The sequence below is a fragment of the Bipolaris victoriae genome, assembly GCF_000527765.1.
Source record: "Bipolaris victoriae FI3 unplaced genomic scaffold scaffold_15, whole genome shotgun sequence".
NCBI lineage: Eukaryota > Fungi > Ascomycota > Dothideomycetes > Pleosporales > Pleosporaceae > Bipolaris > Bipolaris victoriae.
Window position 1 is genome coordinate 135938 of NW_014575377.1, and position 13944 is coordinate 149881.

The following is a 13944-nucleotide window of genomic DNA, read 5'->3' on the forward strand; positions in this document are numbered from 1 at the left end:
AGGTGATACACTGCTGAGCGGACTGAACGGAGAAATGGCCTTTTCGAATGCGGGATGACTGTTATGTGCCATCCTAGCATGCTTATACCCAAATTCAACATTTACATATGTATATGCGACGTAGACTTGTCCAGTGATTTGCTGAGATGCATGCATTGCCTGCGCGAGTCATGCGGATGGTATCCGACGTCACCCCCACCTTTTCCCGAGATAACATCATTACAGGAGCATTATCATGTGCAGCATGCCTTTGCACATGTACAATAGCGACTATAGCCTGACACGCGCCCTAACCGGAACTTGAATTTACTAAACAAATCTCTCTCCGTTACCATGACAAAAGAATTTGAGGGAAAAGTTGCTCTTATCACAGGAGCGGGCAGTGGCATTGGGTACGCTTTCGACCCCTCCTCCCGATTGTCTCATACAAGTCTCGACGATAGCCTTGTGCTGAAATCACACTAGTCGCGCAACAGCTCTGAAGCTCTCCTCCCTCGGCGCTTCAATCTCCCTCTGCGACATCAATCAATCCAACCTTGAAGTCGTCGCTTCAGAAAGTAGCACGCCCTGCTACACCCAGAAAGTCGATGTCAGCAAGAAGGAGGATGTGGAAAGCTTTGTCAACAATACGGTCAAGCAACTAGGAGGCCTGAACTATGTATTCAACTGTGCAGGCGTGAACCCAACCAGTATGAAAGTCGAAGACACGAGCGAAGAGTACTGGGACAAGTTGGTAAATACAAACCTCAAGGGCGTCTTCCTCGTCACACAAGCATGTCTACCTCACCTTGAGCGCGGTTCGGCAATCGTCAACGTCTCGAGCATTAGTGGCGTCCGCGGCTCAGCTCTGCAGTCTGTATACTGTACTACCAAGTTTGGGCTTATTGGCATGTCCAAGTCGCATGCGCTCGAGTTTGGGCCCAGGGGCATCAGAGTCAATTGCGTGGCGCCGGGGTACATTGATACGCCGTCAAATGCGGGCATTGTGAAGGGTGGAGAGGCGGTGGAGAGGATGCGGAATGGAAATGCGCTGGAGAGATTGGGGACGCCGGAGGAGGTGGCGGATGTTGTGGCGTTTTTGTTTGGAGATGGGGCGAGGTATGTCAATGGTGCTGTGGTGGAGATTGATGGGGCAGTTAAGATGAGTAGTACTACCAGTAAATGAGGTTTTGGCGATAGGAGATTCGAGTAAGTGAATTTGGAAGAAACATAAAACAACAAACACATCTGGTGACTGATCTTTGGAATACAAAAGCGATGCTCATGATTGTCCAATGGGAGAGCGAGGCAGTGAAGCTACGCTATCACGTGCACGTTGATCTGCGACCTGCACTAGCGCCTCGTCCTATCGAAAGTTCCGTCGCGACATCTTTCCCTTACTACGACAACCTTGACATCGCCACAGCCATGACAGATACACAACCCGCACAAACGTCGCTCGCGACTGATAAATCTCTCGAACCATCCGCATCAAACGAACTCGTTCACACGACCGAACAAACTATCATTACAACAAATGCCGAAGGCAAGAAAGTCAAGAAGATCATCCGGCGCAAACGACGACCTGCCCGCCCTCAGATCGACCCTGCGGAAATAAAGACCCAGGAAACCCCGCAAACAGGCACAATCTACAATGTCTGGTACAACAAGTGGTCGGGCGGTGACCGTGAAGACAAATACCTCTCTCAGACTCCCGCGCAAGGTCGCTGCAACATAGCAAGAGACAGCGGCTACACAAAGGCCGACAAGACACCCGGCGCGTACTTTTGTCTCTTCTTCGCGCGCGGCACTTGTCCCAAAGGAGTAGATTGCGAATACCTGCACCGCCTGCCCACAGTAACGGACATTTTCCCTAGCAACGTCGACTGCTTCGGGCGCGACAAGCATGCCGACTACCGCGATGACATGGGCGGTGTAGGAACCTTTCAGCGCCAAAACCGTACCCTGTACATTGGGCGCATCCACCCAACTGACGACATCGAAGAAGTTGTCGCACGGCACATGCAGGAATGGGGCGAGATTGAACGGACGCGTGTCCTAACAGCGCGTGGTGTAGCTTTCGTCACATACATGAACGAGGCAAACAGCCAGTTTGCAAAAGAAGCAATGGACCACCAGTCTTTCGACCACAACGAGATCCTCAATGTCCGCTGGGCAACCGTCGATCCCAACCCCCAGGCTGCCAAGCGCGAGGCCAGACGCATCGAGGAACAGGCTGCAGAGGCAATTAGAAAGGCGCTACCTGCGGCGTACGTGGCCGAGCTCGAAGGCAGAGACCCGGAGGGCAAGAAGCGGCGCAAAGTCGAAGGTAGCTTTGGACTCCAGGGCTACGAGGCACCAGATGATGTGTGGTATGCAAAGGAAAAGGGCGAGTGGGAAGCAGCCAAGCAACTCCAAGCGGGTGGTGCAAGCGACAGAATGGCGATTGAGGCCGGGGATAACACATATCAAGATATGAATCCGGGACTCGACACCGGTGCCACGCAACAGCAACAGCAGAACAGCGGTATTTTGTCTGGTAGTACCCTGGCGGCGCTTAAGGGGTTCAAGGCTGCGCCGTCGAATAAGAGACCGGCGCCTGCGGCGGGGCCGTTGGTGGACTATGGCAGTGATAGCGATTAGACTTGTTCCCTTACAGAGTATTTGCATCCAGATGTGTGGCGGAGATGACAAAAAAAGAAGGGTGTGTGTGCTATGTAGCATTTGTAAGCATTAGTTTTGGCGTTGATGAAAGGTCACAATTTGATACCCTTTTTCTGGAATATCATTCAAATATGGAAATTTATTCATGTTTTGATCGTTGTGAAGGACAATTATGCCTAAAAGTCGAGTCGAGGAAGAAAGAAAGAAAGAAAGAGAACAATGAATTACCAAGACCAATCCCTATCCTAAACCCCTACACAAACGATAAAGTGGACTCAACTCCCCCCCAAATCAGACAAGCACTAACTGTCAAACCGACGCAACACCCTCCCTCTCACAATCCTTCAAAAAACTACTCCAATCAGTAACCAACCTTCGTCCAGCCCAAACACTCGACTTGCCCGCTTCCTCCCCTTGGTCATCGCACCCAACCCCATCCTTACCACCTCCACTCCTGACCCTCTTACTCCCCTCCTCCTCCTCCTCCTCCTCAACCATGACATCCTCCACATCCTTGAACAACCTCTTCGCAGCCGCCACCTCGCCGACATCGCGTCCTCCACAGCCAAACCCGCAGTTACGGCGGCCACAGGGGCGCCAGAAGCGGTATTCGGCGACTTGGTGCTCGGAGAGGGGTGGCACGGCGAGGAGGCCGGATGAGACGTTGCGGTTGGAGGTGTAGGAGAGGCGGGTTCCGGAGGGGGAGAGGGGGGATGGGGTTTCGTATTCTGTGCCGTTTGCTATGGGGATGGATGGGGGAGGGGGATTGTTGGGGAAGTGGATGGGTGGGATGCCGGGGGATGTGTAGTGTGAGGTGCTACTGAGCGGGGGACTTGCGATACTGTGATGGGAAGCGGATGGGGTGCGAGGGAGACTGTGGACTTGTTTGTTGAGGATGCGGTCGATGGAGTCGAGGTGGGGGGCGTAGTGGTCGTAGCTGTGGGATTCGCAGCGGTGGGAGGGTCCGCACATTTCGGATCCGTCGATGCTCATGGGGCTAGCGGGGGTTATGGCGGAGCTGAGGATACGGGGTGTTCCGGACATGATGCTGGGGTTGGAAGTTGGAGAGGGGAATAGATCCTTTGCGCTTGTGGTAGGGGAAAGGGGTGTAGGAAAGCCTGGATATCTTCTGCCGACTTCTGTCAAGAGTGAGAGGTATGGTTTCACTGCCGTTGGCTGTGGCAAGACGGTGCTGACAGGTCCCATATTGAAAACTGCACCGCTTCCGGTAGGCTGCGATGAGTTGATGAAGCTGTTCGCAGTACCGTCGAGTGCAAATCCCCATGATGGAAGGCCATCGTACTCAGTGGCTAGCGTGTGTGGAGAAGAACTGCAAGTAAAGAAGCTAGTGGGGCTTCTAGGACTGCTACCATTGCTAGAATCAAAAGAGCTTCCAAGGCCTGTGATACGCCGAAGAGCTTGAGAAGTGAGGGCGTCCATAGGCTCTGCTCTGGCAAAACGAGCATCGTCACAAGACCATAGTCCACCGTACTGCTGCCACGGAAAGGTCGGGAGAAAATGATCCTCAGGGTAGACATCGTATCCAAGGCTGCGAGCACGAAAAAAGACGTATACAAAGCGACAATCAGGAAATTGGCGAAGAACCTACAAAATGTACATTTAGCGCAGGTAATTTCAAGAAATTGGAAGAAGGTTGTGAGCGTGGTTGTATGGCATGAATCAATATGAAATATTTCGGTAAAATATGCTGAATATCTATACAAATGACAAAAAGGGCTGGGGTGGAAGCTCATACATCCCAAGCGGGGAACAAAGGTGGTGTTGCCGTGAGCCTGTAATCAGTCAGTACGCGGCTGATCATTGACGATCAAAGATAAAACGCTCACATCAAGATTTCAAAAGCCTTAAACTTTCTAAGCTTACGAGAGCCGCGTCGATAGTTATGGAGAACTTCGGGCCGAGCAGTTTTGATATTCTTACGTCCGAGCAACTTATGCATGGCGGGTGTGGTATGGTACATGGGATCAAAGACGACTAAGTGGCAAGTGCCATCATAGTGGCGTTCGAATCCAACAATTGTAAGGGAGTGACCTGGCTGCTGGAGATAAATAGGCGGTAGTAGGGTCTTGCATACAGTGGAGCCATCGTCAGTGGCTGCTTGGGCAAAATATCGCTCTACGGCAGTAAGAAGTGTTCTGTGGGCCAAGGTCTTGCGATCTTCTGTGGTGAAGAACACTTCTACGGCGCAATTGATCTCTGCGTTGAGGAAAAATGCTTGCGCCTGTAAGGGTGTCAGAAATAGCCTCGAAGTGACGTGGAAGTGCATACCTCTGGAGTACCAATGTACTTTCTTGTGTTGCGAATGCCACCGGTCTGGACACGGCCGATCGAGTTGATTCCGTTATCCCAGGCTTCCTCTATGAGGTCCTGCACCTTCAAGATGGTTGGCAATCGACCAGGAAATTCTTCGTGACCCTGTGCTTTAGCACCTTGAATGTAGGAGAGAAGCATGTGAATGTTGCGGTAACCACAGAAGCCACCCTCATGGGGTGTTTTTCCAACGTGAATGGTAGAAGGGTGACAATAATATGCCTGCTGTACCGTGCGGTCTAAGGCGGACAGCTGTGCAAGAATAGGTATGATGCCTGGCGTCTCATTTTGCACCTGCTCATGTTTGATGAGGCGACCGTCCCGTCCAATGCGATTGACCAGGGTGATCTCGGGGCCGGCACTAAGCTGCCTGTGGAGCCATTCTGGCATGCGCTCTTCAAAAGCATACTCACCTAGGTCAGATTTCTAACATAGTTAGTCAAAAAGTATTGCAGTGAGTGGCAATAGACTTACGTCAAGACGGGCGTTCTTAGATGGCGGCTTGGCATTCTTATGAGACTTTGTGAATGGGCTAAACCCTAGGATACTTCTGCTTATGGTAGTTTTATCACTGTCATTTGTATTCCGTCGGCGTCGAGGACCATGCTTGGTTGATCTGCGGCTGTGGCCGTCGGTCCTCTTCGAGGCAGCGCGCGTGTCTGTTTTCGCGTTGTGCTCGACGGATGTGCTCGTAGCACGACGCCTATGTGAGCGATGGGTGGAAGATGAGCTGTGCATAGTAGCGGATGAACGTTTAGAGTGATATTTTGGGGTAGTCTCGTCGAATGATAAAGCCTCTACGCGGCGATAATCGATATGATCGTCGGGGTCAGAAGGAGAAACAAGCTCGTAAGAATCAGAGGTGGGACTTTTGATGGCTCTTTCTTCTTGGTCAGAATCATCAGAGTCCAAATCCGAGTCAGAATCAGAATCGCAAGAGTCGGAAGAGGAAGACGCGTGCTCGTCGTTGCTGCCCGTCGATACAGGCGTGGGTGGTAATGAAGATCGCAACGGCTCCGGATCATCTTGGATAATGAAGGGAGAGTCGGTGGTATGAGCTTGCTCGAAATGCAGCTGAAGGAAGTAGCCATCTTTTGAGAGAATGGTGAAGTCGCACAGGGGACATTCGAGACGCTTCATGCTGGCTTCTGTATTGGTACAAACGATATCCAGAGTATCATATGTCTTAACGGCACTCAAGTGGATTCAAGATTATGTAGTAAATCATGGACGTTGAAGGCTTGGTCTTGGCAGTGAGGTCAACCGTCACCTAGTGCGTGTACAAATGACACTGCTGGAGCGATTGCTGCGTGCTAACGGGGCTTAGCATGACGAACGCACGAAGTTCAAACGCAAATGAAAAGTTTAAACCAAGAGACGGGCAAAAATAAGACATACTGAGGAAAAGTAGAAGTGGAGAAGATGCTGTTTTGAGGAAGTACTGTGGTCGGCTGCAAGAATACGGTGAAGGTATAAGTCCGGCTGTTGCCAGGACAGCCAATCAATCAGGCGCGCCAAGACCGAGAAATATGGATGATGAACTACACTTGCGAACGAAGAGATGTAAAGGCAGGTTTTGCTACTGTTGCGTTTAGGACATGTGAATGGCGAGCTTGATGTTCGCAGTGTGGGCCTGGGCGGGACGCTTCATCGGCAACAGCAAATTAATGGATGCGAGGACACGGCGATGCCATGTTGGCAGCGCGAGAGATGAGGCCATGGCAAGAGCGCATTCCGTGGCAAGATTGTCATGAGCACTGATATCAGGAATGAAGTGTTCCGAGAAGAGATTGTCTACTCAGAACCCGTAATTTGTATCCATGTAGTACACATGGAGCACGTCATTGGTTCGCCAAGACCAGCCCATGCACTTCTGAAATCGGATGGAGCACACTCGCACAAGTCTCTTCACATGCTGCGCCACGTACTTTGCACACGACGAACTGGCTGGGCCTTGTCGCGCCGCATACAACTGCGATGCATACTGCGGCGAGGATATGCCGCGACGGCAGGCTCAGGCGATCCGCAATGGTTCCAGGAGCTGCGCACTCAAATGCTGCAGCGGGGCGCGACCCATCTGCCTGAGCATTTGACCGCTCCACCCGAATACAAACTCTCGCAGACGCTGACTGGTTTCCTACCCCGAGATTTCTGTCATGCTCCAGGCAGGCGAAATCAAATAATTCCTTTTGGCCACCATTTGATATGGTTCAATCCATCGCTGCCTACTCATGATCTACTTCCGGATGGAACAGACGCATCCCATTCACCAGGAGGTCCTTGGGTGCGACGCATGTGGGCAGGAGGCTCAATGCAGGCAAAGCCGAACGATTACTTTGATAAGTTTCGAGGCTTCGCCGTAGACACGCCCATGGCTGGTATCGAGCATATCAAGCATGTCCGACTGCACGGGCAGGACGATACTGCCAAGATCTTTGTCACCGTTGAGCGCCGCTTTGCAAGACTAGACGCCCTACAAGAAAGCTACAGAGCGCTCCACGGATCGTTGGGCAGAGCCACCGGGTTGCGAAAAATTCAAAGCTACTTCGAGGACCAACTAAGCAATGACGAAGCCTGGGGCAATGCCGTTCTCAAAGAGGAGCGCAACCTGGTCTTCTTCAAGGAACGCAGTGCTGCAGAACTCGACGCTATCAAGGCGGGCCAGATGGCCTCTATCAAATATCTAGATCGTGCGTACTCTGACCAGCTGTGTGAGCTGCTTGCTGACTACTTATAGCTCCCAGGGATCCTCTCTTCTCCCATACCCTCACTCCCAATCGTGCACTTCTGTTCCGTTTCTCTGCTCTCACTTTCAATGCTCATCTCATTCACCTTGATCCCGACTATGCTCGTAATGTTGAAGGTCACCGCAATCTCCTGGTCCATGGACCCCTCTCCCTGACGCTCATGCTGCAACTCATGAACAATCATCTGGAAACGCATACCAAGGGAGAACAGGTTGTGGAGTCTATTGAATATCGTAATCTTGCGCCATTGTATTGTGACGAGGAAATGCGCGTTTGTGGAATGGAGAAGAAGACACTGCAAAATGGAAGCATATACGACTTATGGATCGAAGGTCCAACAGGTGGCGTTGCTGTAAAAGGTACTGTCTACACGACAGTTCGGACACCTACTTCGGCTCCTCCACCTACAAATACATTCGGCGGAACCCCAAGTTCGAGGGAGACACGACAACGCAACCGTAAAACTGGTACACGAGCGAAATTGAATGACCAAACTGACGGAGAAAAACCTGCTTGGCGGCGGCTGGACTTAAGAACTGAAAAAGCGAACCCAACCGGAAGCGGCGAAGTAACTGGATTAGCGACAACCCCGAGCCTCAGTGCAACTTCAGTGTCTGAACCTTCAGCTCAGTCCGAAGGTGAGAAACTGATTGAACTTTTGTCTAATGAAGCAACTTCTCAACCACCCTTCAGAGAAGTAATTGCATCGTTGATGCGTGTACCTGGCCGAGTGACTCGTCGTAGGCCCACTCGCCTCAGAAGCCACCAATTTATCCCTCCTCCAATCAAAGCTGCGATACCCATTCGTCCTGTCCAAGGTTATATTCCAGCAAAGCCAGTTGTTTCAAGACAAACCAAACAGCTTTTGCGCCGACTCTTCCGCGAGACCACGCCTTCTGTTCGCATGAGACCCTTACCACTTGCCCGCAAGTATGCTGCGTCGCCGTATACAGGTGAATCGTGGATAGTCTTGAGAAGGAACCGATTTTTAAGAGAAGGCGTGAAGAAGATTGAGAGACCGAGGATTAGATACGAGGGAGAGCGTCTGGTTCGTTGGCGCTGGAGACGGAGGTTGATGAATCACAACTAAGCTTACTCTGTTCATGAAACTGTCTTTACAAGCAGTTTTTTTTCACTTCTTTCTTTGGTGTAGTGGTATCAAGCTAAAATGTACATGATGTCAACATGCGTTATATGGTTGAAATTGTGACGTTCTTCATGACAGGAGAAATCTGCAAAGTAGTGCGAAGCGTGAGAATCGCTCAGTGTCTTGGATAAAAATATTTACTTTGTTTTAGATTGAACGAATCAAAAAATTCATGGTTGCCCAGTCTGACTGTATGTTAAACAGACTCGGACTTGTCAAACAGACATTCAAATTTCAACGCTGACTTGGAAGATCAATGACTATAGCAAGTAGATAGAAAACGATAACAATGGTGTGACATTCGTGAAACCTGGAAGCATCTGCATTCGTCTATTGATCGCAGAAAAACAAAAAAAAGAAATCGTCACGGTATTGGTACATCAGCCTCTGGCGCCTCTAAGATCCCACGCTTTTTTGAATTTTGCAACACAAAAGAACATTGGAAAAGAAAAGCACGCCTGTGCAATGATCATAGCGCCACGAATGCAATGGTACTAACAAAATATGCAACCAGCGTGTGAACTTGAAAACAAAAATAAAAGAATAGAGCAACCTTCGTCAGGCTATCGTGCTGCAGAATGAGAGGGATACAAAGAAGTTACTACTGTGTGTGTGTACACGCGAACTCTTGAGCAAAAACGAAAACAGAAGCGAACGTTAGGAAAGCATCGAAAAGCGCTTAGTCTGAGACCTTGGTGTCTCCGCCAATCCTAGTCTTGGTTTTGTATATTTGGGAGCAGACCCGGAGCTCGAAATGTATGACGGCGGCTGAGTGGGAGACGAGGATCCAAAAGAGAATGATGAGCGTGTAGCGTCTTCAACACTCTCTTGATACTCTTCGCCCCTGTTGAATCTGTCGAACTTTTCCACTAGCACCTTGTATTCGTACATGATGGGAGGTTCATCGAATTCTTTCTCGCCGAAGTAGGCTTCGATGCTGCCTTTGAATATCATGTCAACCGGAGCTCGCCAAGAGCAGTGGTCGATGATATCTCTGAGCCTGTGACTCTCGCAGAGGTGGTCGTCAAGCCATCGGAGGTGCTCTTTGTCGGTGGGGTCGTCGCCGAAGCGGATGAATTGGATGCTGAAGTGGCGATTGCCTGTACTACTGCGATCATGTTCGGCGAAGGCCATGATGGCTCTGTGAAGAGGGGGCGGGTTGCGGATGATTTCGTGGGGGGAGTTTGGGTTTTGGGCGACGAGGTGGACGGTGGTGAGACTTTCGGTGAACCATTTGCCGTCGGTGAAGACGTAGAGGGTTGTTGCTGGCCGGCGGTTGCGGTGCCATTCTTTGTAGATGTTTTCGAGGATGGCGGTCATGTCGGTTGTTGCGCTGGGCTTTGGCTTGGGTTCGGGCCAGGCTGCTCGTAACCTTTCTTTTAGCATCCTCCGCCCGTAATCTCCTACAATATCGTTTACATTATGCCGAGATCCCTCTACGGTGAAGCGAAGGTCGATGCCAGTCTTGTCGATACCTGCAGCGTTCATTGCAAGTGTTTCGACGACAAAGGTCAGGATTGGCCAGTGGTCGAACATCGTCCAGCCGTTATCAATGACAAAGATCTAACACACACATTAGTCACTGATTGAGAATAATTTGAGTAGCCTTACCAGTTCACGACGATCTTTGAGCATGTCCTTTAGTGTAGGATCTGGCTTCCTAGTCTCTTTACCCATTTTGCTTGCTATCTTTGCAAACCCCCTCTGCTTTTCGTTTTCTAGTCTTCTTCTTCTGACACATATGCTGTATGGTAGGTTCAGTACGGATGTTGGAGGTTCTCGAACGAAGTCTACCGTCTCATGCGACATAGTTGTACGTGGACTTCTCGCAGCGTGATTTCTGTCAGAATGTTCACTCGGATAACGCGCCCTCGTGTGCTCATTCGTCGTATGAGAGGTGAAAAAATTTAAGGGGTATGTTGCACCGAAGCTCCTGACGTCATTTGCGCGAAGCGTTGAGGTGCTTGTTGGCTCGTACACCTGTTTGTCGGCATAAGCAGAGTTTGTAGTGCTCGAAGTTGTCGGTCTTGGGACGGTGCTCTGCATGTTACCATACGTCTGCGAATGTTGTTCTAGAGGTGATAGTTCCAAATGCTCAGTGTTACGAGGAGCCTTTAATTGAAGGATGTAAGATGGAAATTGAGGAGCCATATGCGTATTGATCTGCGGAAGTGGAGACACAGTTGACGCTAATTTGCCAGTCGAACTAGAAAGCCCTTTCGAAGCGGTTTCACATGTCTCTTCCATCACTCTGTCTGATTGGCGTGAATTCAGATTGCCGTGTGCACGAAAGGGCTCCGTTGTAGGTGCAGTTACGTCAAGAACAAATGTGTTTTGTTCGTGAATCTTGTTCCGCCGCTGAGTTGACGTTGGTGTTGACGGAGTGGCTATTGGGCTATCAGGTTCACTGTCTGTCTTATTGCTTTGTGTGCCGGACTTTTGCCGGTCAATCCCCTGTAGATCAGAATTTCTGGGCTTCTTAGAGCGACCAGTAAATGGTATCTCATACAGATCCGCGTCATCGCCAGGACTCTCAGTGACTGCGCCATTGTGAACGTCAAGCATATGTTCTTTGTTTTCAGAGAGACTGCTGCTCCTTGCTCCTAGTTCTTGCCTCAGGATATCCTTGCGGTAAGGCGTTTGACTCAGAGGTTTGCTCTTGATGATATCCTCTTTGCGGATCTGCATCGATGCCCACTGTCGAGGATTGATCTGACTAGCGCTTGCTGGTATGAGTACCTGTAGAAAGGATTTCGACTTCATTTCTGAGCCCCTTTGGATTCGAGCTTTATCTTCAATCTCGGAAAGTGCCTTGAGCACTACAGCGTCAGTCTCTTTTGAGTGTCCTTTCAGACATGAAATTCCTTTCTCTGCCGAAGTGTGTATTTCTTGTAGCTTTTTGCAAAGTTCCTCAGAGTCAGGCCTCTTCTTCAAGTCTGCCTGAAGTAGCTCATCCTCTATCAAAGCTAACACTAGCTCTGTGGTAGTGTCTGAAGGGCGGAGGTGCCCTCTAAGGTAATCATGCCATTTCCTTATCTCCGGAAGAACATTGAAGCCGTCGTGAAATCGATCGTAGATTTCTCCGTTTTGGCAGTTCGCAGGAGCAAGTTGTCGGAGTTGTTCATATTGGCGTATTCCCTGGAACCCTAAAACTATCCAGGTTGCAGCCACGGATAGTACACAGCCGAATGACCAGGTGTCGATTGACTGGGAGACACCTGAAGAAGTTCCATCTGGGTTTCTCATACGGAATACTTCAGGAGCGCCTAAGGAATCTTAGAAAATACACCCACGTATTCACCATTCTCCTGACTTACCGTAAGTATCAGTGAACCCCCTAATCAGTTCTGTTGGGACTGAGCCATCATGTCCCTCAATGACTGGAGCAAAACTCGAAAACCCGAAATCCGCTAGTTTCAACTTCTTTCGTATGCTGAGAATGTTATCGGGCTTAATGTCTGCGTGCCAGCTGATTGTTTTTAGTTTGGGCTCTCGAAAAGTTTCTTTCCAGTACATACCCATGGAATCTCCGTGGTTCACTCTTACCACCTCGTGGAACTTCAAGATTGTGTATGTGACGAATAGCCTTGGCAATTTCGAAGAGTGAGTCCCATGTTCGGAGAATCTCCTGAGCTCTCACGGGAGGAACATTGGTCTCATCCGCCCATGCCTGGTAAAGATCATGATCCCCATACTCTAGCAACAGGTTATAGGTCTTTCCCATATCTTTGCCTTCACCATAATCATGAGTGTAGGAACCCAGACATTGTAATATCGGCACGCCTTTCTTCGAGTCGAGGCCAGAGAAGGCTTCCTTTTCTAGCTCGAAATCTCTCTTTTTGTTTCCACAATACGACTTGAGAACCATCTGATAACACTAAACAGCCTTTAGTATATGCCTCAACGCCGTTCTGACTGGGAATTTTACCTCTCCAAACTCATCGTCCCAGTAAAGTGACTTTTGTAGAGCATCTGTTAGGGCGGTGTCTGTAACGAGATCTTTTTGCACGGCCACCCAGTATATTGAAGCAGTCCCCCCTTTGTCTGAAAGCTTAATCTTGTTACAGAAAGGTATTATGACCTTTGTTCCATGTAGGTTGACGTCCATGTCTAAGGTCAAATACAACGGACAGTATGCCCATTTGGCTCTGTGGAAGTCTTGGATGATACAATCCACTTCCTTTCGCGAGTGAACTTCAAGTAAGCTTTCGCGGAGACGGTGATCATCTTCGCTGCGCATAAGGTATCTGTCATTAATATCTGCGCGGTAAAAGCGGTCAATGAGATGAGGATAGCCTTGTTCGAGAAGCAAGCTAAGGACACGGCGGCAGGACTGTTCGCCAGTAAAGACATTTTGATACCTGACCTGGAAGGTTCGATAGGGCGCTGGAGGCGTTTCATCCAAGAATCGATGCCCTCTGGTCTGGTCAGGGTTCTCTGGGTCTCGCTCGTTCCACCACCTTTCGAGTGCATACACGTGTACAATTTTGCGCTGGCAACTGCACATGTCTAGAGGCTGGCACTCGTTCTGGCAGGCGACTGGACGGGTCCATACTGATTGCAAGAGGTATTTGAATTCATCCTCGATACGTTGACGACGTTGACAACGTTTATATTCTTGAGGTACGGCCTGCATTCTGACGTGGTTTCCAGCAGCGACACAACTGGCAACAGCGTCACGAAATAGCCGACGAAAGCCGGTGCTGGAGTGGCGGCCAGTGCGCCAGATGTGAACATGTGTTCAGTGTAAGCCAAACGGGGTGTTGGAGCCGTTCCTGCAAGACATATGCGTTGCGATAAGCTAGTGATAATGGGATGAGAAGAGCAGTTCGTGATAGCTGAGCTTTGGTGTCGCAGGTGAGATGCCTGGCGATTCATCACAGATTGGAGGCCGTGCCAATGGATCGACAGCATGCCTTGGCGGCTTGCAGCAAGCCAATTATACAAGGATGTCACACTTTCTCACCGATCTATTCCGTGTTTAGCAGCTTGATCATCCGCCGAAAGGGGGATAGCTCGGCCAGAGTGCCATTTTTCGTGTGGAGGGGTGCAATAAACGTCCTCTCGACTGACCCA

General features: G+C 50.0%; 5 protein-coding genes across 5 annotated transcripts; 3 read left to right on the top strand and 2 right to left on the bottom strand.

Annotated features, from left to right (window-relative positions):
• Positions 1–333: 333 nt before the first annotated feature.
• COCVIDRAFT_90604 (hypothetical protein) lies at positions 334–1165 on the top strand (the record flags this gene model as incomplete). Its single annotated transcript, XM_014704445.1, has 2 exons — positions 334–392; positions 466–1165. The coding sequence occupies 2 exons, from the start codon at positions 334–336 to the stop codon at positions 1163–1165; spliced, it is 759 nt and encodes a 252-aa protein (XP_014559931.1).
• A 242-nt stretch (positions 1166–1407) lies between these two features.
• COCVIDRAFT_90704 (hypothetical protein) lies at positions 1408–2622 on the top strand (the record flags this gene model as incomplete). The annotated part of the gene is made up of 1 exon (XM_014704446.1): positions 1408–2622. One exon carries the CDS (start codon positions 1408–1410, stop codon positions 2620–2622), a length of 1215 nt encoding a protein of 404 aa, XP_014559932.1.
• A 330-nt stretch (positions 2623–2952) lies between these two features.
• COCVIDRAFT_23854 (hypothetical protein) lies at positions 2953–6114 on the bottom strand (the record flags this gene model as incomplete). Its single annotated transcript, XM_014704385.1, has 5 exons — positions 2953–4248; positions 4400–4436; positions 4491–4885; positions 4933–5400; positions 5449–6114. 5 exons carry the CDS (start codon positions 6112–6114, stop codon positions 2953–2955), a joined length of 2862 nt encoding a protein of 953 aa, XP_014559871.1.
• A 913-nt stretch (positions 6115–7027) lies between these two features.
• On the top strand, positions 7028–8811 carry COCVIDRAFT_90423 (hypothetical protein; the record flags this gene model as incomplete). Its single annotated transcript, XM_014704447.1, has 2 exons — positions 7028–7664; positions 7712–8811. 2 exons carry the CDS (start codon positions 7028–7030, stop codon positions 8809–8811), a joined length of 1737 nt encoding a protein of 578 aa, XP_014559933.1.
• Positions 8812–9525: 714 nt separating this feature from the next.
• Positions 9526–13782, bottom strand: COCVIDRAFT_13248 (hypothetical protein; the record flags this gene model as incomplete). Its single annotated transcript, XM_014704360.1, has 6 exons — positions 9526–10431; positions 10480–12134; positions 12186–12337; positions 12387–12745; positions 12797–13367; positions 13424–13782. The coding sequence occupies 6 exons, from the start codon at positions 13780–13782 to the stop codon at positions 9526–9528; spliced, it is 4002 nt and encodes a 1333-aa protein (XP_014559846.1).
• Between the last annotated feature and the right edge of the window lie 162 nt (positions 13783–13944).